Source organism: Mus caroli, chromosome 11, assembly GCF_900094665.2.
Source record: "Mus caroli chromosome 11, CAROLI_EIJ_v1.1, whole genome shotgun sequence".
In the NCBI taxonomy this organism is placed as follows: Eukaryota; Metazoa; Chordata; class Mammalia; order Rodentia; family Muridae; genus Mus; species Mus caroli.
Genome location: NC_034580.1, coordinates 49,318,939 through 49,342,737, shown reverse-complemented (window position 1 = coordinate 49,342,737; position 23,799 = coordinate 49,318,939). Strand labels below are relative to the sequence as shown.

General features: G+C 40.3%; 1 protein-coding gene across 1 annotated transcript in view; it reads right to left on the bottom strand.

Annotated features, from left to right (window-relative positions):
• Window positions 1–7,894: 7,894 nt before the first annotated feature.
• The window catches only part of Meikin (meiotic kinetochore factor), a 38,324-nt gene continuing 22,419 nt past the window's right edge, over window positions 7,895–23,799 (bottom strand). Inside the window, exons 12-14 of the mRNA XM_021177911.1 lie at window positions 22,089–22,208; window positions 16,695–16,815; window positions 7,895–7,977 (exon numbers count right to left, since the gene is read on the bottom strand). Coding sequence (XP_021033570.1) covers window positions 7,946–7,977; window positions 16,695–16,815; window positions 22,089–22,208 — 273 coding nt within the window. The 3' untranslated portion in view covers window positions 7,895–7,945. The remainder of the gene's footprint in view (window positions 7,978–16,694; window positions 16,816–22,088; window positions 22,209–23,799) is intronic.

Sequence of the window (23,799 nt, the reverse complement as noted above, 5' to 3'; positions counted from 1 at the left end):
CAGTTGCTTCATGTCTGAATGCTCAGTCTTGAAAGTACAGAGAAAAACCAAATGTATTTGCTACTGTTCATCACATTTCCCTTATACCTCAACATAATGCTACAATAGCAGAATTAAAACCCCGAAAGGATACAGATTTATAATAAGTCATACTATATAGAAACGTTTATTTACCCTGCTATTTAATATGATCCATTGTCATAGAGAAGCTGAGGTGTCTTGAAAGCAAGCTCTTTATATTTAGGGAAGAGTCAAGCAGGGATAGAGAAAATATAACAGTTTTTATCTAGTCATTCATGCTATCATACATGAATGTGGAACAATGAGTTAGAAGTATTAAAAATAAGCCTAGAAGTTTCAGTCTCTGCCAAACTGGTCTCTGTCCATCAGCTTCAAGACCATCCTTCTTTGACTGGGTGTGGTGATGCACAACTTTAATCTCAGCGCTCAGAAGGCAGAGGCAGGTGGACTGCTGTTGAGTTTGAGTCCAGCCTTGCCTACACAGAAGTTCCAGGACAAATAGAGTCACACAGTGACTCAAAAAGACAAGAAAAAAAAATCTGAAAATATAAATGGCAGAGGTAGTCTTCACTGTACATATCTGCTGCTTGTCTGACATAGGAAAAGGGCCAATAAAACTATAATCTGGCTCCTTTAACCACCGTGCTAATAAACTTGGATTCAGTTGTCTAAATCAGTCTGAAAGAAAACTTTCACTGATTAACATCTCAGAGTAATCAGTCCATGTATACAGACTTGGGGCAACTCAATTCTTAAAACTCTTAAGCCAGCTATTTTGTGGCTATATGACAAGAAAGTGGCAGTGGTTTGACGTTCAAGAAGGAATAAACCTTGGTTTGTTTGCAAGCATCCCTGGTGTCCTTCCTACTTCAGCCTGTTTGAGGCACTAAGGAATTTACTTCTTACTGGGAGGAAACCAAATGCCTGCAGGTGGTGATAGGAGCTACAGCAGAAACTGAAGGGATGGAAGAAAAGGGCACCCCAAAGATGCAGGATTTGAGCTGGTGTCTGAAAAACTTAGGAGGCAGCCATGGAAACGATGGTAAAGAACACTCTGAGTGAAAGAAGACAATGTGCGGAGGCTCAGCAGAAGCAATAGGTTTGGTTTGAAGAGAAGGGAAGCCAGAAGGGAAAGAGCAGACTCTGGACAGGAACATGAGCTTGCATGTGGTTAGAAAAATACAAGGGGCCAGATTATCTAAATCATGGTTCTTTGCAAATCACGGGAAGGAGGTTAGGAGTGGTGGGAGAGGCTGGTTATGTAGCTCAGTGGTACAGTGCGTGTGTGAAGTCATAGGGTCAATCCCTGGCACCACAAAAGAGTAAATGATAATTCTGTGTAAACAGCCCTACTTAGACTCCGTGGATCACAGGAAAATAGAAAAAAAAACAGTAACAAAACATGAAAATTGGAGAAATTGTTGGGAAGAAGTTCAGCATGTGTGGGAAGGAATAGGAAGGAGTAATGGAGAATGAAAAATGACCAAATGCATCACCTTCACCTAGGAGACTGTCAAAGAGTGACGCAATACATGAGTGATGGACGCTGTTGAGTAAGGTTAAAATAGGAAAGGGCCATGACCCAACTCATGAGTCCAGTCTGGCTAGTATGTAGAAAAGTTATTATAGAAGAGAAGGAACGGAAGGAGGGCGCCTGTGTGGGTGGAGGTCTGATAGTGTTTACTAGTGTTGCTTTGGAGATGCAGGTGAAGTAAGTTCTAACAGAGAAAATCAAATATATTGCCAACATTTAAAAAAATTAGTTTTAATTTTTCTTTTTAAATGGGGCTGGTGAGATGGGTCTATAGTTAAGAGCACTAGTTGTTCTTCCAGAGGACCTGGGTTAGATTTTCAACATGCACATGACAGGGAACCACCACCTGGAATTTTAGTTCCAGGGGATCTGATGCCCTTTTCTGGCCTCTGAGGGCACATCATGGACATCATAATATACAGGCATTCGTATAAGCTGTAATCAAAACACTGACACATATAATAAAATAAAGATAAAAACCTTTTTATTCATTCTTTGTAAATTTCACATCATGTACTCATCTCCCCACCCTTCATATTTGCCCTCTGCCCTTGCAACCTTCTCCCAAAAGAAGATACAAAAGTAAATAAACAAAACATAAAAAGCATCCTGTAAAAACTGTAGTGTGTCACAGTGTGTCCCACAGTATACCTTTTTGTACACACACCTTCACTTGCAAAGAGTCATAGGTCTAGTTTGAGGCCTCTGGCTTCTGCTACACTATCAATACTGGATCCTTACCGGGACTCCTCTCAGATATCCTGTTGTTGCCCTGTGTCATGGAGATCATACAGCTTTGGATCTGCAGGGTTGGGCCTTTCATGCTCACAGAACATGCTCTAACAGTTCAGAGATGAGGCAGATGTTGGAGTGGGCCAACTCAAAGCCCTGGATCTGGCCCTGGATGGGAGCTGATTTGGCCAGTCTACCAGTCCTCCTGCACCAACACCACAAGGGTGAGCTTTCCAACACAGCACCAGCCAGGTCACCAGAAGCTGCAGGGTCAGCTCTCCTGCTTTCATGAGCTCTAGGCCCGCTCACCGGCACTCATGCCACCAAAGTCATCTCTACTGTACTTCCCAGTCTAGGTGTGGGCTCCACTCTCCTGGGTACTGCAGCTGACAAGGGCTAGCTCAGTTCTCCCTCTCTTACACCCTCAGGGCTGACTCACACCTTAGCTATCAGGGCTCTACCGTGCTGCCCAGGGAAGGTGCAGGGAACCACTCTCCCGATCTCAGGCTCTCATGACCCTGGGGCCAATACCAACATTTCTTTACTAGAGCAACTTAAATGTAAGTTATTGCCTGATTAAAACACCAGAAAAATTAGGTCTAAAGAGGAAAATCCAGTACATTAAGTTCAGATATATTACATTTGAAGTGTTTGATGCCTATGTGGAAATTTAAGTAGAGCATACAGTAAAAGGCAGGATTTGGGAGGCTTAGCTTAACCATTTAAAACAATGGAATGGCTGACTTTTTCTAGAGAAAAATATGGTCAAGGACTAAGAACAAAAGAGAACAATTCTCGAAAGTCTAGAAGAAAGAGACCTGACAGAAGGAGAAAAAGAGAAAAAGGAATGCCCCCAAAGAGGAATGAGTCAATCACATGGATGTTGTTGACCCTGGAAGTGTGCATTAAGTAGATTGTCAACAGGAGATCTTAGCAAGAGTCTCAGTGGAGCATGTGAAGGAAAGCCTGACTGAGTGCGCTCACAAGAGAAAGCTCAGCTGGGCTTGGTGGCACACACACCTTTACTCCTAGCACTCAGGAGACAGGCAGCTGGATCTCTGTGAGTTCCAGGGCAGGCTGGTCTACAGAGTGAATTTCAGGACAGCCAGGGCTACACAGAGAAATTCTGTCTCAAAACAAACAAACAAACAACAACAAAAATAACAGAGACAGAGAGGAATGAGGGAGGGAAAGAGGGAGGGGCAGAGAGGGAGTGTGAGACAGAGGAAGCAGAAGAAAGGAGATGGAGAGAAAGAAGGAAAGGGAGAGGAAGAGGGAGAGCAAGCACAAATGATCAGATGGAAACAGGAAAGCAAATGTAGCTTCTCAGTCTAACTGTGGGAGACAGGAGAGAGGGAAGAGAGGGGAGAGGGGGAAGAGGGGGGAGAGGGGGGAGAGGGGGAAGGGGAGGGGGAGAGGAGACTGGAGAACACTGGGTTTCTTGTTTAAGATGGGAGACATCATAGAATTTCTATGCTAATAGAATTAATCTAATAGAGAAAAAAAGACATTTGCTGTTTCAAATTGTAAGAATACAATAATAAGCAAGATTATTAAAGATTGTAGTCAGTTGTTCTAGAAAAACAAAAAGCTGTTACCTTAAGTATAAGAAATATTGGCATGAATTCCTTACTTTGAATTCCATTAGATGCATACAAAGATTCTTTCATGAATACGATATTTCTATGATAAACCTTTCAACAAATGTTTTAATGTACATTGGTGTTCTGCCTCTCTGTATGTCTGAGTGAGGATGTCAGGGTCCCTGGAACTGGAATTACAAGCAGTTGTGAACTGCCATGTGAGTGCTGGGAATTGAACTCCGGTCCTTCAGAAGAGCAACCAATGCTTCTAACCCCTGAGCCATCTCTCCAGCCCCATCAACAAATACTTTTTAAACATTTAAAATTATTATTATGTGCCTATCAGCTTTACTAAAAGATGGAAACACAGCAGATAATAATATATGATTTCTGTATTGGTGGAGCTTAGAGTATTTGGAAAAAGTAGACCTGATAGGTGACTGTATGCTTTCACTTAGATTAATCCTATGATGTTGACATCTATAGAAAAGCTAATTGAATTAACTCTATCACCTAGATAGTCTATATTGATCATAAACACAAACAAATTAGCACAAACAAACAAAAGAAGTTTATTAGCTTTCAAAACTAGACCTAAAACTAGATGGCCAGTGCAGGTATAGACTCCTTCAGCTGCTATAACAATGATACGTGCTGGAAAGAGCTATGGAGAAAAGACACACAACCATCTGCCACACAAGATGGGCCCACTGGCACAATAGAAGGAGGGCAGTTCAGGAGGAAGCCGATGGCTTTGTGACTGGGTTTAAAGTCCATACCATAGGAAATTCAAGTTTGGCACCATGGCTTGAGAGGTTACGAGGCCCTAGAGGGAGACCGACTGCTATTGTTTTGCCAAGTGGTCATGTTGTTCATACATCATCTAAGTATTTGTGTTTACTCCCAGAGATTATGACTCAAGCTTGTTCAGAGAAGCTGTTTGTGCAGTGGGCTACAGTTAATGCATATAACGTGTGAAAATGCTGAGAGTTTGTGACTGCTGAGTGTGCAATCCTAAATGGGACGTCTGGATCAACCCTTCTGCACCCTCCCCATTGCCCTCAGCTGTACCCTCACCCTCACCCTCGCCTCACCCTAGCCCTCCATTCAAGGAACATTGCAGAAGAGATTTAGGAAGGAATATAAGAGCAGGAGGATGGGCAGGAGTATTGTGAAATGCTATCTTCTTGATTTAATATAGCTGTTTAACTCATATGCTCACAGCAGCTTTGGTTACTTGCACAAACCCCATAAAATCAAGCCAATCAAAATTCTAGCACTAACAGAAGAGGGGCTCATGAGGCCATTCACCTAGCCCATTAGCAGTTTATGGCTGCAAGGGATGTAGCCTCTGCTGGGTTGCCCACACTCTAGTGGATGGCTCCATACCCATGCATCTATGGCAGCACTAATTAGACTTTGTGGATTATTTTTAAAAGAAAAGACATGAAATTAGGAGGAGGGCTTTGTTGAGGGAGTGTGGGGGAGTTGAAGAGGGTGGATGGAGTATGGGGTGGGTATGTTCAAAACACATTTATGCATGTATGAAATTCTCAAACAGTAAATAAAACAACTACATTTAAAAAAGAAAAAAATAACATAAATATTTAACAATAGTTTTCAACATATTTAGCCATTGGGAAGATTAAGATTCTATATCATAGCCAGGAGTGGTGGCGCATGCCTTTAATCCCAGCACTCGGGAGGCAGAGGCAGGTGGATTTCTGAGTTCAAGGCCATCCTGGTCTACAAAGTGAGTTCCAGGACAGCCAGGGCTATACAGAGAAACCCTGTCTTGAAAAAAAACAAAAAACAAACAAACAAACAAACAAAAACACCCAAAAAAAGATTCTATATCATTCTAGTCAGAATGGCTATTACCAAGAAAATAAGTGACAGCAAATGCTAGCATGTATGCAGGGAGGGGACAACTAGTATTCACTGCTACTGGGAATGCAAACTGGTGTGGCCACTCAGAAAATCAGCAGGAATATATTAAACAGAGCTAACGTATGAGCCAGCTCTACTCCTGGGCATATGCATGAAGGAATGTAAGGTACCACAGCACAAAAATACTTCCACATCTATATTTACCATAGTCACACTAGCTAAGGGATGGAACTACCATGATGTCAATCAGCGGCTAAACCTCCAAAGAAAGTGTGGTAGGCACATACAATGCAAGTTTACTACAACACACACAAATGAAAGAAGCGTTCAGCTGGGGGCCTGTGAGAAGGCTCAGTAGGTCGCAATAGGCACCTGTTGGCAAGCCCACTGATCAGACTTCAATCCTCTGAACCAACATGGAGTACCAATGTCTGCAAATTGTACTCTGACCTCTGGAACAAATGCCTCTCTTACTCATGCATAAATGCAGTTCTAAAAAGAAAGGGCAGGGTCTATAGATCAGAGATCGAGCACATAGCCAGTACACAGGAAGCCATACTTTCAATACCCAGTACCGGAAGAGAATGCAAAGAAAGAAACTTTTGGGTTGGAGAGATGACTCAGTGGAGAGAGCACTTACTTATCAAGCTTGCTGGATGAACTTTGTATTTGTAATCCCAGAACCCACATAAAAGCTAGGTAGGCATGATGGCCACCTACAATCCCAGAACTTAGGAAACAGAGACAGGGCTTCCTGGGGCAGGCTGGTCTGCTAAACTAGCTGATTGGCAAGCTCTGGGTTCAACTGAGAAATCCTGTGTCAATAAATAAAGTGGGAAACAATTGAGGAAGTGAGTCGATGCTGACTTCCATGTGTGCCATATGTATGTATATACATGTATCCAAAGATGGATACCTTCTAATCCCCCCACTCCCAGACCACACTGCTTCTCACAGGACCTACCATCCACCTGGGAAGTACCGAGTAACGCACTTTCCCTTCGATTAAACTCTGTGAAGACAGGAAACAGACCTTGTCTTGGTCCTCACTCCCCAACAGCTTATTTTATTTCTGCTTTTAAAACCGTTATAGGAGTCGCTGACTTAGTTGAACTGATCTGGAAAACACGTCTGCACTCGTTTCCTCTTCCATCATTAACATTCTCTTCTGTGTTTTCATGGTTCACCTCCAGAAGAAGTCAGAGTAACAAAAAAGGGGGGGGGGCGGGGGTGCTTTCTTAGTAGCTTAGAGCTTTTCGGAACATTTAAAAGAATCTTTTCATAGGACTTCTATTTAAAAGAAAGAGTGTACAGGTCACTTAACCTCAGATTAAACAGAAAGTTTTATGCTTTTCCTTGCTACTGGAGCAGCTTTGAAACTTCTTGCTTTTATGTGTGGCCTTAGTCCCAACATCAGGGTTAACATCTCGCCAAGTTATACAACTGTACTCTGTTCACTGACAACAGGCTTCTGTTTCATTAGGACAGGCACAGTACAGATGCCACAAGTTAAACCATGAGACCACTGGGACAAGCACAATCACAGCCCTACAGAGAGTGCTGATGCTAGTTTAGAGATGAGGTAACATATTAAATACTTAGTATATGATTGAGTGTACACACCATATATTTCTGCTTCAGCAATTTTTGAGTGTAGAGTTTCTTTTAGTCAGACCTGGAATTAGGTCTCTCACTCATGTGGTTTCAATTAAGTTCTGTTAAAAATAGCTTGTAATATAATCATTTTCATTTTTAGCACTTCAACGACTTTACTACTTTTGATCCATACAAAGGACAGATCTGGGGAGAAAGAAAGGAAAGGAGGAAGAAGGAAGGAAGGAAGGAAAGAAGGAAGGAAGGAAGGAAGAAAGGAAGAAAGGAAGGAAGGAACCTGATGAGAGCCCATAATGGGCACAAAATCTTCTATTTAGTGCATGGTCTTCTAATAACATCTAACTGGTTCATATTTAAAGTACAAATACATACATTTAAGAAGAATATGGGAGAATGTTTCTTTTCTTAACTGACTAAAGCAAATGACAAGACCATTAGGAGAATTTCCCCACAGTTTATCGCAAACAATAAGAGAATTTTAATTTTATATAATTTCAGGCAGACATTCTGCTCCTATGGATTTAATATTTACATTCACATCTTCAAAGCAGTGAAAATTCAGTCACAGCTGTTATGTTCTGCCATTTGTCTTCATTATAATATCTAGGGAAAAATAGACATATTATTTGGTAGAGAAGCAAGTGTCTAATCATTACTAATAACCAGTTTTCAAGGGTGAGAGCTCTCCCTGTCTGCACCACACCCACTGCTTCCTAAAATCGACAGAGAGTTCTTTCTGGAGACATCAAGAGACCTGCTTAGTAACATTCTAGAGGGAAACCTGATAAAGGCTGATAATGGAAGCATCAGTGTGGTTTCGTAGCCCCTCCTTGTAGCCCAGAGGAACTCTGTCCTATGCTGCCTGTCCTTGTTCCCCTCCGTGACTGTCTAGGCAACATCTCACGTCTATCTACCACTCCTTTTCATTCCCCTAGTTCAGGCTGCAGGAACATTCACTTTCTTCCCAAATACGACATTGTTGCAGCTTTCCCTTTAGAGCTAACAGCAGGAGACCAGAATGCAGACTAAGCCTAAGGGTGTTCCCACTGTCACCGGTCCATTCTTGCACCTCAGAAAACCCTGCTATCATAGGCATGCTCTGTGCCCACTGGAATCTGTGAGTAAGATTCGAATGATCTTACCAAATATCAGATGGTCAGGAAAGTGATTATAAACCAGAGATCCATTGCCACTTAAAGTGGGGCCCATCCAGAAACCAGTAATAGCAGCCACATCTAACTGCAGTCTTACTGTTGTATTAGAATGGAGGGTCCTTCGGTACCACTCTAAAGGAGCTGCAGCAAAAGCTCCACCTGAACATGATCCTCAAGTGCTTCACAAATTATTTAAGTTGGGAAAGCCACTTTCACTGTGTTAGATGTACTAACTTAGACGTTGTCACTTGGCACACACACCCCCAGCCTCTGTAATTTCCCAGCCTCACCTTCATGTCACCTTCATATGCTCAGACTCAGAGATTTGACCTTTATTTTCCCAGTTATAAACTATCAAGCCTCACTTCTGGAACTAAAAGTTACTAGAGATCTGGGAATCATCTTCCAGTCATCTTTTCTTACCACTCCTTACAAGTAACTGGCTAGTTACTAAGTCCTATCAACTCTTTAGATTGGTTCTTAACTTGAGAATTCGTATTTATAAGTATTCCGGTGGTCTGAGTAACATAGATGGAGATAGACCAGCACAGGTCTATCTTCCCATCTCTGTTCATATGGACTTGACAAAAGTCACAACCATCCTTTTTACTTTCTGCTCACTTCTTCCAAATCTAAACCTTCTTGACAAAATGATCAATCAAAAAGTAACTTTGATCAGAATAAGGTAGAAAGTAAGCATGACCTCAGAGATGCTCCACCATCTACCTCCCAATACAAGTCAACTCTTAAGTTTTTCAAAGGTCAAGTCTGCAAGGGCAGCAGGCATAACTAATTTCAACTCCTTGGAAGACCATTAGACATCTATGCTTATATTTATACTGATACTTCCTTTTAGAAGGCCTGTACCCAAGGTTCTCCGTGGGCCTTAGATCATCTACTAAAGGAGACCCCCTTCCTTGTGTACCCTAATAGCATTCCATATTTATTTCTATTAAGGCACACATGCCTCCATCGGAGTTGTTTTAGTTATCTGATATCTTCTATCAGATTATTAACTGACAGAAGGAGGCAACTATATCAACTCCAGAAAGTAACCATCTAGAACATGACATTCACACTCCAAGAGTATTTCCCAAATGAGTCGGCTAACTACAGAATTCCATATTTATATGCATGGATGCATGTCAACCAAACAACAGGCTTGAGAATTCTTTATGATGTCGAAACATGTTGATTTCTTTTCCTCTAAAGCACTGACTGGCCATAGTTCCCCTCTGTAATTACAGTAGGTAAATATGTCTGTCTGTGATATATTTGCTATAACTATAAAACTATAACTATATATAACTATACATATTTGTTATAACTATATATATTTGGTATACCTACTTGATATATTCTTACTTGACAAATTATTCTTCATGTGAGATAGCATAATCAAGTGTATAATTAGATACAGCAACTACACACATATTTTAGACTTTTTGCAATTTAAGCAAAACCAAGTTAACATTTTCAAAAGAGATATGTCAGTTACACTTGAGGAACTAATCAAACACCTAACAGCAAATCCTCACTGCACACTAGGTGACTTCTTTTTTGTAGTGCTGAGAATTGAACCCAGAGTCTCACATATATCAGGGAAGTGTTCTTCACTGAGCTATAGGACTTAATAATGAGTGGTTAATATATTTTCCAGATACTTTACATAGTTTGTCTATAAGCCTTACAATTCTTTTAGGTAACAACTACTATTTAACTACTATTTAAATAGTATTTACAATTACTATTTAAATTTTACAGATAGCATACTAAAATCCATAGACTTTTAAGGAATTTGCTCATGTGTAAGAATTATCCAAAGGCTTCTGCTACCCTCACTCTGCTACTTACACAGAATTATTTCCACCTCATTTGTTGCGTGTCTGTGTCCATTTCTATCCACTATCATTATCTAAAAACTCAAGTTTCTTATCAAGAGAGAAAGAGAAGGGCATATATATCTGTGATTATATGATTATATGATTAAAGGCTAAAAGTGTCCTCTTAGCCAGGTATGGTGGCACATGCATTTAATCCCAGTGCTTTCGAGGCAGAGACAGTAGGAGCTCCATGAGTTCAAGGTCAGCCTGGTCTACAGAGTGAGCTCCAGGACAACCAGGGCTGGGTTACACAGAGAAACCTTGTCTCTCAAAAACAAAAACAAAAACAGAACAAAAAAACCCCAACCACCACCACCACCAAAAAGAGTATTCTCTTTTAGGTTTATGTAGTACAGACAGTTCTGATTTGGCCAGTAATTATCTGTTGAGTAAACTAGGACAAAAATCACTTATCAATCTGGTGAAAACAATTTGCCATCTGTAGAGGGAGAAAATAGAAAAGAACATGGCTCTCATATTTTAGTGTTTATTATAATCACCTGGAAACTTTAACAAGAGTCAGAGTCCTCTGCCTTCTCTCTGGCACCTATAACTCATCAGGTATTCAGTTGTTCTGGTGGCCAGAAGACTCTCAAGGAGAAGTGTTGATGTAGACATTTTCTAAGGCCTTGCTACCTAGTAGAAACCATTTTCAGAACCTATGTACCACTCTGCCTTCCCTGTCCCATCATTTTTGTGGTTAGTGTTTCCTTGAATCAAGTTTTTTCCTTTAGGCAACATAGTGCTAATCAACACGGTCCCTTTTCAGTCATATGTACAGGGTCCTAGATCATCAAAATGAACTTTACACTCCAGCCCTGATTAGGTTACTGCCAAATCGAGAAAACTTTAAATGCCAATGCTAAGAATAGGCTGTTGAATATTTTAAATAACATGATCACAAGTTAGCTTGGTGCTTTGCTATTTTTACTAAACGAAAGGCAGACACAAGGAGCAAGATGTCTAAGGGCAGTCAGGTGAGGAGGCTGCTCTTAGCAAGAAGCCAGGAGATGGCGGCAGCAGTTCACCATTCATCAAGGGTCTCTAAATTCATTGGCCAGCTGTGAACATCTAAATCTCCCATGCACATTTTAATTTGGATTTGTTACTTAACCCCTAAATTTTGACAATATCTGATGTCATAAACTAGTATGACAGACCTACAAAGATCAATAGTTTTCCTATTTTTATTAATAAAGTTTTTATTGGCATACATATAAACAACCCTCCCATACACACATATGTTCAGCTTGAGGATTTTTCATAAGTGTAACACGCTAACATAACCAGCACCATAACATTATCTGTAGCAACTTCATTAGTTAAAACCATCATTCTAATGGAGGTGTCCACTCCCAGTTCCTTCAGAGTCCAGTTTACCTGGTTTTTGCTATACAAATATAAATAAATAATAGTAAATATGCTCCCTAAGAATGTCTAATATCTTATGTGAAGTTTATTAACATGATCCAACAAAACAGTTTCATTTAACTCTATGTTGATTATTACTGTGTAGCATTTGAATGAACATACTATAGTTGACTTACCTATTTTTAATTGATGTGCATCTGGCTAGATTATAGTTTCAAATTATTATGACCAATACATATTCTAGTATATTTCTTTTTTAAGACAAGTCTTTTGCCCTAGATGGCCAGAAATTTGCTACATAGAACAGAAATCTATGTTGCCTAAAACTCATATAGATCTACCCACCTGTCTCTGACTCCTGAGTGCTGAAGTTAAATATGTACACCCCTAAATCTGGCTCTAGTCTGTATCTTTTGGGGGCTGTGCAAATTTAAATCAAGCTTTATTAAATATTAAATACTGACCAAGAGATAGGCTTTGGTCAGGGCCATTCTCTGGGATTTCCCAGATAGTAGGACTTGTAGTCTGTATCTTTTGATGAACATACAGAGACATCATTGCTGACAAGTGGAACTGTGCTAGGAATCTTCTATCTCAGGGCTCCTAGGGGTCCCGTACTGTGAGATGACCCCTGAAGCATAGCATAGTTCTGGTATAACCAGAAAAGGCATATTCCTACTTCTTCATGGGCCATTATGGATTTTGTTGTCAATGTGTATCTTATTTGTGTGTGCTATTTTAGCCCATTTACCAAATGACCTAAAAGTATTACACAATTTAACAAGAGGCCCAGAACAAGCTATGGTGCAAAATGCTCTAACACTTGCACTACATGGTCCATCCAGTAGATTCAGTGTCCCTGACAAATAGAGATGTTGCCTGGACCTTTTGGCAGGACCTAAAGCTGAGCAGTATGGCCTGGAGGATTAAAAACTGAAGTTCAACTATCATTGGTGGATAAATACTAAAACACGGAAGAAACATTTAGCCTGTGAATGGGCCATAACACTGGACCACTATGTTACTGAGCACTACTGTATTTTACATGACTTCACAAAGTGAAGATCAGATCTTTATTGCCAAGTGAAACTAATACACATAGGATTGCCCTTAAGCATGCACTGAAGGTACAAGTAGGTCACATAAAGAACTGATCCAAGTGCCACAGCCCATATTTTAACTTCTTTATCTTCTCTCATCTAGGCTACATTTAAGAGGACATGGGGAGTGTTCTATAGGTAGCTGGCTAGGAAAGAAGATCAGATCTGGTAAATATTGACCAGTCCCTCTGATATGTCTCAGAAAAAAAAAATCCTGTGAAATCTGCTTGCCCTGGGGCAGGACTTTGAGAAGTGTATCTGGTTGTTGCTTTGCTGGAAGGAGGAAAGATCAGCTGCTGGATGCATACCAATTCATAGGTGCTAACCAAGGTTTGGATAAATGGTTGAGACTTGGAAGAAATGTGTTTGGAAAAATAGAAGAAAAGACATTTGAGAAGAGGCATTGTATAAAGGTCTCTAAACTGACAAAAACCATGAATATATTTATTTGGATGACATACAAATATATACCAAATGGTGACCTCAGCAGAGAAGGATTCTCAATAATCAAATGGATAGTATAATCAATGCTTATGGCTACCAGTCAGTCTCTTTTTTCCCTAGCAACCTCCATCAGCACAAGGTGGAGAAAGAGGAAAGAATCTGACTGGTATCCTCTCTGTCCTTGTATATAATTAACTAGGTAGCAGGGAGCACAGGCTCGTCAACACAGACTTAGCTCATCAACACAGACTTAGCTCATCAACACAGACTTAGCTGGCTCTATGATAACAGTATATTTTGAAGTGCTCAGTCAGCAACACTGAAAAACTTTTATCTTGCAAAAGGCAGTGTTTTGTTCTTACAAGGTAAACACTTTGGATATGACTATGCCATTTATGCATATAGCACTTCTGCCAAAGCTGCTGCACGTGAATTTATGGGCTACTTTACTGAGTGAGAGTGGTATCATCCTGTTATGGTTTGCATACAAAGTGTCCCTTATGAGACTATCACCTAGTGGAATAGTTTCCACTATTCTGGAAAGCTGTAGAACCTAAAGGAAATGGAACTTTCATGGAGGAACTGGGTCATTAGGGGAAAGCTTTGAGGTTTTATAGATCAGGCTTATATCTTGCCCACTTTCTGCTCCCTAACATCAGATATAATGTTACCACCTGTCTCATGTTCTTGCCACCATGCTTTCTCCATCGTTATTGACTGTACTTCTTTTTAAACCATGGACCAAAATAAATTCCTGCCCTTTAAATTGCTTCTTGTCAGATATTTGGACCACCCCACCTGGAGCTCCATTCTGTCTGCAGACACCAAGCCCCAACACTGTTGCTGTTGCCAAGAGGCACTTGCTGCCTCGTGTGGCTGTTCCTTGGGAGGTTCTGCCAACAACTGACCAATGCAGATGTGGATGCTTGGAGCCAACCATCAGACTGAGCTCAGGGAACCTGGTGGGGGAGCTGGTGGAAGGACCGGAAGAGTGGAGGGGGATTGCAACCCCCTAGGCGGAGCAATGTTGGCTGGCTGGAGCACTCAGTGCTCCCAGGGGCTAGACCACCAACCAAGGAGTATACGGGGAGGGATCCATGGCTCCAGATACATATGTAGCAGAGGATGGTCTTGTCTGACATCAATGGGAAGGGAAGCCCTTGGTCCTGTGGAGGTTTGATGCCCCAGCTTAGGGGGATGCTGGAGCAGTGGAGGAGGGAGAGTGTGAGTGGGTGGAGGAGCACCCTTACAGAGGCAAAAGGGAGCAGGGAGAGGGTGGATGTGGGATGGGGGGTTTGTGGAGGGGTAACCAGGAAGTAGAATATCATTTGAGATGTAAATGAATGGAATGATTAATAAAAAAAGAAAGGAAGGAAGGGAGGGAGGGAGGAAGGAAGGAAGGAAGAGAAGTTGGTACCAAGAGTGTGGTCACTGCTCCGATAAATGAGACGGTGCAGTTCTTAGGTATTTGGGACTGTTTTGTGGGAGGAATGTAGAGGAATCTGGAGCTCTGGGTTAAAGAAGTCCTAGAATTTGTAACCAGAGATTAATTGGCCATTCTAGTGGGAGTTTGGAAAACTCGTGTGGAAAGAAATGCGGACAGTGACAATCCAGCTCATAAAAATTCAGAAGGGAACCAGTGCGATTTTTTTTTTTTTTTTTTTTTTTTTTGCCTATGTCCTGAGAACTTGAGTGAGGTTGAATTAAAAAGTAATGGACTCATCTGTTCAGTAGAACTATCAGGTCACAGTAGTTTTAAGCATTATGTTGTGGTAGTTTGAATATGCTTGGCCCAGGGAGTGGGACAATTAGGAGTTGTGGCCTTTTGGAGTAGGTGTGGCCTAGTGGAGGAAGCGTGTCACTGTGAGGGTGGGCTTTGAGACCCAACTCCTAGTTGCCAGGAAGACAGTCCTCTCCTGGTTGCCTTTGAATCAAGATACAGAACTCTCAGCTCCTTCTCCAGCGCCATATCTATTTACCTGCTGCCATGCTTCCTGCTATGATAATGAATTAAACCTCGGAAACTGCAAGCCAGGCCCAGTTAAATGCTTGCCTTTATAAGAGTTGTCTTGGTCATGGTGTTCTTTCATAGCAATGGAAATCCTAACTATGATGCATGGTTACTGCTCATCGTTCTTAGCTAAGAGTTTACACCAACCACGGGCACTCCTTGTTCTCAAGTCTTTGAGTTTTGACTTAGCAATGCTACTGGCATCTCTGGTTGTCTAGCACTTGGATAGCATGCCACTGGGTTCTGAAGCTTCCATAACCATTTGACCAATTCCTGTATTAAGTCTCCTCTAATATAAAATATCTATCTATCTATCTATCTATCTATCTATCTATCTATCTATCTGTCTAGCTATCTATCACATATGTATTTACATATTTGAGCACAAGAGACACCAGGAAAGGTTCTCTGTCGCTCCTCCACACTCTATATAAAGAACCTCTCCCAGAAGTACTAAACACTTTATGTTTGTGAATATCCATAGAGAAACAAATACCTATTAATACTTGTTCTGATACTCTGGGCAACCCTCAGTAATATAATTATTAGGTATAAAATGAGCAGTATTGACTTAGGAAATCAGGCAGTCATTTACAAAGAGAATTCTCCATGACTTTGAAGCATGCTCAAAGCCAACACTGTGGTAGAAATGAGGACAAAAGTCAAGAGTGAACAGTGGACATATAGAAAATACATTAAATTTCAGTTGTTTCATTGGGCCCTCACTCATGAGCGTTTCCTCAGCTGCACTAAGGAATTAGAAAAAAAAAATGTGTAGTTGATGTTAGATGCCTTGAATGGCCAAATTTTCCACAACCACTTGGTAATATTTACCACTTAAAATCTCCTACTTTTAAGTGTATAAAAGTGGGCTAACAGTACCAATTGTATCTACTATAGTCATGGTGAGGAACTGAGATGCTAAGATTCTTAGCATGGTGCCTCACACAGAAGTACTCAACCAATACCAGGTGAATTAAAAAAAAAAGAAAAGAAAAGAAAAAACAAAAAACAGCCAACCAAACAAACAAATAAAAATACCCTGTCTTTTAAAAGAATACAACTAAAATAAAATTTAAACAGTATAAAATTTCAAATTATTGAAGAAGCAGCATCCTAGATAAGTATATTTAATCAATATCATAAGCAAAGTTTTCAAAAGATGAAGTATGCATCTTCAAAAAGTTATTTTACTCAGTTTATGAAATCTGTCCAGGCTTTTGTAATTTTATCTTTTCTGTTTTATATAAAAACTTGATAATACATGTTATAAATGAATTTCCTGTGTACAGAAAGCATTTTTTCATTAAAAAAAACCCATACTTTATATAATGAGAACACTACGCTAAGCTCATACCTAGAGGAACATCTTTCGGAGGAGAACATCTGTTTTTCACAACAGGGTCTTTCCTTCTCATCTGTCTAGTTCCTGGTGATGACCTAATAATACAACAGATCTCTGATGTGTTTGGAGAAAACTGAAAAAGAAAGAAAAGTAGTTATTGCATAATTCCTCCAAGTATTACATTTAATGCTGTCTAATTTAAAGTACAAATAGTCTCAGTATTCTTGGTAAGAATGACAGAATCATATCAGAAAACAATAAGTAACACCCAAATAAACAAGGATATGTACCGTGTCAAAGGAATGGCTTAGTAATGGTTTTAGTATTGAAAAGTAAAAAGGAATGAGGAATTATCTTAGTTATTTTCCTATTGTGATAAAACACAATGACCAAAGCAACTTATAAAAGAAAGATTTTAGTTTGGCTTACGGTTCCAGAGGGTAAGAATCCATATGGTGGAGTGAAGCCCCAGCATCAGGAATAGCTGAGGGCACACATCTCAATCCATGAGCAGGAGGCAGAGAGAGCAATAGTACCTGGCTTTGGAAAGCACAAAGCCTGTCCCCAGGTATACATTTCCAACACAACTACACACCTCCTAGTCCTTCCCAAACAGGAAGGACCTGTATTCAAACACACAAGCCTATGGGGACCAGTTCCATTCAAATGACCACACAATGGATCAAACACCAAGAAAACAGGTCCTTATTGAGAGGCTAAAGCAAACACTTTGAAACACTTTGGAGGGGGTATTTATAATGTCCTGATTTATTGTCTAATTGAGGGGTACAAAGGTGTTGATTCACTTCTGCCGCAGACTGGCCTCAGCCCCCCCTCAATCCTTGAGAGAAAGCAGGTTTCCGGTTACAGGTAGACAGGAGTAGGCAAAAAGGGGGTGACAAACAGACACGGACACAAGGGAGTGTGCCTGTAATCTGATGTAATTTGTCAAATCGAGCATCAGACTTTTAATACAGAAGAAAATAGGGAAGTTAGGTGACACATCAGCAAGGTACAATGAGGTTACCGGATGCTTAATGTCTCTTACACAAAACAAAGGAATGCAAACATAAAGATGGACAGGAACTAGGCAATAAGACAAAGTCAGCTCTATCTAAGGTCAGCTATATTCTTAGAAGCCAGGTGTGAGGTCTTTACACTCCCGGGGCAAGGGCTTTCACGCCCAAGCCATAGTTCTAATTAGAGAGTTCTGCTCTAGCTAACCTTCTCATGAATAATGCAATACTCTAGTTCCTCCTTAAATCACAGCCTGATCTACTTCCTAAACCATTGTACATTCCTGTATATGGGAGTGACTTGGCTTTTATTCTAAGTGGTTGTGTGGGGGACTTTCTACTAATAAGTAATGTAGTCTGCTATACATAACTATAATAAGAATTCTAAACTTACTTTGCTAAGCTTGCCCTGAGATTTCTAACTTTATGTAGTAGATAGTAATGCCTGATTTCTTTCACTATCTCTCTTACAGTACTAGAGGCAATTCTGAATGTCACTGAATAGGCAACATTCTTACTGAATTCCAAGCCCAGGGTCAGCTCAAGGACTATCTAGGGCATTGGTGAAGGCCAGGAAGCAAAGTTCAATTTTGCTTAGGTATTTGGCAAGTCATTGCTTGGAGACACCTATAATAAAACAATACTGAAAGAAAGCACACAGATCCATTCACAAGGACAAGTTTGGAGCATTCATTATATGGGATGCCATGGTTCCAGGAGACTAAGTTTCTGTGAACTTTTCACCTCAGGACTGTGTCCAGGTTTCTAGGCCTGTCATGCAAGTCACTACTGGAGTGGGTGTAGCACACTCCTTGTGTGAATCATACACATCCTCTTTTGTATGGATGCTATTTCATACCAACATCTATTTTCTGACTTCTTTCAACAGTCTCCTCCCATCTCAAACACAGAACAGAGAATTGTCGTAAGGGGCTATCAGATCATTTCCTTCTTGGAAGATTTCTGACCATTCAGGGTAGAGGTTCTGTGCTGCAAACAGCTGAATGAACTGAACATATCTGTAGATGCTGAGATGCCCTGCCCAAGGATCCTTGTCTTTCAGACAAGAGACTGAAAGATTCTGCTCTTAGCTGTCCAAAGATCTAATATTGTTAGCCTGGAAGGTCAGCCATATCAATCATATCAATCATAACAATGATTTCACAGCTGACAAGCACTACTTATAACAGACTGTTCAATTATCTTTCCACATCTATAATACTAACTACAACTGCATAAGTCATTAGCATACAGAGAAAGTGTATATGTGTGTGCATATGTTCTTGTGGTGTATATATGTTTAGTGGAGAATAAGGGGAACAAAGTGGAGTGCACTCTCCTTCATATAAGGGCTAGAGGAGGGTTCACCTCTCTAACTCTAGGGCAGGAGGTGGGGGGGGGCAGCTAGCAGCTACAGGGTGAGGAGTGTGCATAGTAGCTTTGTGAAGTGAATTCCCCAAAATTGTGATTCAGGCAAATTTCAGGATGACAGACAACTGTGTCCAGGCATATAAAGCAAACTCTAGCAGAAACTTGTTTAAGTGAGTTAAAATTTGATGGATGTCAGATCTAAAACGTTGTATAAATAATTAACAAAAGAGTCTAGGATTGATTAGACAGGAAAACAATACCATGGGCAGAACCATATTCTTCTAGGAAGATATCAGCAACTGTGAAGGTGACTTTACTTGGAAATGCTGTCATTACAGATTTCACCAAGTTAGAATAGGTCCTAGTTCAGTGTAACCTGTGTCCTTATAAAAACAGAAAACTTGGACACTGACCCACAGGAAAAATGTTTGTGAAGACACAAAGACACACAAAGAGAGAAGACAGCCATATGAGAGTTGGCAAAGACTGAACCTATGGTACCCCAGTCACAAACTGACATCACATAGCTTGACAGAAGAAAGATCCGCCTGCAGTGGGTTTGGGGAGCTGTGCCCTGCTAACATCCTGACTCCTGAACTGTGGCAGAACCTGTTCTCTTGTTTAAAGAAACCACCTGCTGTATAGCATTTGTCACAGCCTCTTCAACAAGCTCATGCTCCAGAAAAGAGAAACACACTGGGCTAAGTGATCACACTTTGCTACATGCGCAGCAGGAGAGCATCTCCACTGATACAGGTACAGATGAGACCAAAGCTTCACCATCCTCCTTAGGAAACAGAATCCCTGAAGGAAAGAGCTGTCCATGTTCCTCTCTACTCAGCACCTCTCTCTAGGGTGAACACAGAAAAGGACTGTATTTGAATTGAACCATCTACTTAGTCAATTAATGAATTAGTAAACTGATCTGACAGGACCGACACTCACTGCTCTTTGCTGGGATCAAAAGCTGCTCTACAGATAAAGCCTTTCCTAAGACTCGAAGCTTTCCCAGGCCAAGTGCTGGGCAATACCAGTGTATACAGATGTGGTCAGATAAAAACTAGATGGTTTTTATTTCCAGTGGGTTTTTTTTTTGAGGGAAATAATAGGGAGTCCTCCCAAAATATATGTGGAAAAAAATCAGTGGCTATAAAAAAATGAGAGAAAAGATTAAACCAATAAAACCCCCCCAAAATGTTAAAAATGTATATTACCAAAGAATAAATTAAGGAATAATCAGAGCTGTAACAAAGTATTTTAGCTAAAAAAGAATTCTGTAAGATAAAGGTAACTGGTTCAATATATTCCTAAAGTTTCCCATCCTACTTTTTTTTTTTTTGAGACAGGGTTTCTCTGTGTAGCCCTGGCTGTCCAGGTACTCAAACATCACACTCCAACATGTCCTCGAAAGAAGGCGTCCTTTCCTGAAGCAGGGCTTCCCTGTATAGGACAGGATGGTCTTGGGATCCTTCATTTCTTCCCTCCAAGTGCTGGGATTAAGAAAGCTTTTCATTTACAAATTACAGGATGGAAAAACAAATTATCTGGAAAGGAATGCAATTTGGGATGATCTCAACATTACTCTGTCCAATACCAAATCCCGTGAAATCATCGTAATGGAGAAAGGCAACTTGTTTCATAAGCTCAGCAAGTTTGGGTTGTAAACCTTGTTCTATGACCACAGCAGTGGGCAGGAAACCCAGGCTTAGACAATTACAGTTTCATCTCCCTGGCAACGGCAGATAGACCAGGACAGGCATGTGACTCAGGCAAAGCTATCAGGAGTCCTTATCCAATCCGGAAATACATATACACAGAAGAACAAGCCCTTTCCCTTTTACTCGGGCTAAACCATAGAAGATGGGGAAAGCCTGTTCCTAACGGAAGCCTAAGTGGGGAAGGCAAACAAAGATAAGCTAAATAAAGCTAAATAAAGATAAGAGGCTAAAAAAAAGTGTGAGGACCAGACTTTGGATCCCTCACACCCATGAAAATGCCAGACAAGTATGGTAGCCTCATGTCATCCAGGCTCCAGGGAGGCAGAAACAAAATCCCCTGAACAAGCTGGCTAGCCAGGCTCACCCAAACTGGGAGTTCTGGGTTCAGAGAGAGACCTCAACATACAAGGTGGGAAGCAACTTGATGTCAACCTCAGAAACACACACACACACACACACACACACACACACACTTGTGTGCCCATACAATGAGAACACACATGCACACACCACACATACAGATCCAAATAATAAATAAATAAAACAATCATAGAAACATCTAGAAGTTTCAACAAGAATTTCTAAAAGTGCTATCCAGTTTTTTAATTCAGTCACTTCCTACCCATTTATGAGTCAATAAGTCATACTACCCATGTCCCATTGTGGATTATGTGTGAGTGTGTATGTGTGTGTGTGGGAGTGCATGTGCGTGTGCACATGTGCATGTGTGTGTATACACAGGCATGATGGCACATGCCTGTAATCTAAGTGTTTGGGAAATTATAAAACTGAGTTTAACCTGGACTACATTATAAGTTCTAGTTGCAAAACACAAGATAAAACAAAACATTTGTAATCTAGAATTATTGTACTTAACTTTATATATAATAAAATTCCCGGATAATTAATTATTTTAATTGCAGTGTTAAAACTGAGACCTCCATGTAAAAGTGAAGTTAGATGCTCACAAAACAAGTAAGTCAAAGTAGATTTTTACGCCTAACTATGAGAACATAGGCAGCAGCTTCCTGGCATTCAGTTTGGTCATCACTTTTTGTATGACACCATAGATATAGGTTACAAATGAAAAATTAGACAACTTAAGCCAGGAAAAATTTCAAGTGTTGTGCTTCAAATGATTCTATGTGCAGAGTAAGAAGGCAGTTTATGCAAGTGGAGGGAGGATGTGCAGGTCACAGATCTAACATCGGGTTCTTCTCAACACACAGAAGAGATGTTAGTCTCGGGCACAGTGTAATAACTATTTTTTTCAGCAATTGAAAAAAAAAAGAAAATGTTACCTCATTTGATGAACTTTCTTGCAAACTTGACACAGGAACAATTTCACTTGAGTTAACATAATTGCTGACATTTGGAAATAGTTCTTCAAACGATACATTTTGCACTGGAGACAAATCAATCTATACAATAATACAATTCCTTTTAAAGTTTCAAAAACAACTAGCTTTAGGTAATTAACATTGAAAGTACTATCTTATTGAAGCATTTTCTTGTATATTTGATGCACAAATAATTTCATTTGAATAAACATAGTTGATTACATTTAGAAATAATTCTTCAAATCATACTTAACTGTGGATAAATCAGTATATAAATTATTTTCTCACTAAAACCAAACAAAACACAAAAATCACAAATACTGGCAATGATGTACAGGGACTGGAAACTGGCACATTGCCAGTAAGGCTATAAAGTGATGCAAGCCCTATGGAAAAGACTTTCTAGAAAACTTAAAAGAGCCCCTACCACATGACCTAGAAATTCTACCCCTGGGTGTATTCTCCGAGAGGCCGAAAATAGGGAACTTATACTTGTACACATGCATAATTTTACCTCCAGTGTTCATAACAACCAAAGGACAAATAACCAAAATGTCCACTGACTGACAGACACATAAATAAAATGCGATTTTATAACAGATGCCTTTATCTCTAAACTGTAAGTAATTTCATGTGTGTGTGATGTGCAGTTTGTGTGTGTGTGTATGTGTGTGTGTGTGTGTGTGAGATGTGGTATGTGTGGTGTATGGTGTGTGCGGTGTGGTATGTGTGTGTATGGTGTGTTGTGTGGAATGGTGTATGTGTGTGATATGGTGTGTGCATATATGGTGTGGTCTGTTGTGGTGTGTGTGTGTGTGTGTGTGTGTGTGTGTGTGTAGTGTGTGTGTGTGTTGGTGTGCACAACTGTATTGATGTGAAAATCAGAGAACATATTTCAGGAGTTGGATTTTACCTTTCACAGTGTGAGTCCTGTGGATAGAACTCAGGTTATTGGAAGTGCCCTTACCCACTGAGCCACCTCACATTATCTGTTTTTTAAAACTAGTTTATTTTATGTGTATGGGTGTTAGTATGTCTGCACAGCATGTGTATGTAGTACCTGTTTAGGCCAGAAGAGGGTGTTGGATTCCCTGGAACTGGAGTTATAGAGGGTTATGTTGGGAATCAAATCCCAATCCTGCGAAAGAATAGCTAGTGATCTTAGGTACTGAACTGTGTCTTCAGTCCCTGGAAGTAATTTCTGACACATGCTATCACATACATAAACTTGACGGCATAATATTTGTGAATTACATTAGTCATAAAAGGAGGAATACTGCTGGGTTTGGTGGAATACACTCATAATCCCAGCTACTCGGGAGGTGGAGGCAGGAGGGTCAACTGATCCCAAGGCAAGTCAGACCCTGCCTTAGAAACCAAACAAAGGAGTAAGAAATGTGTGGTTTTAACTATATGGGGCACTTAATGTAGTTCACTTCATACATAGAAAGTAGAGAGGTAACTGTCAGGGCCTGGGGGATGCCAGTAACTGCAGGGAGCTACTATTTAATAGGTATGAAATTTCAGTTTTACAAGATAAAAAGAATTTTAGAGCCAGACAGAGATGATGGTTGCACAGAAATGTTCAGTGTACAGATAAACATGGTTAAAATTCTAAATTTTATGTTGCATATATAGAAAGGCTGGTCATGGCAATATATGGCTTTGATCC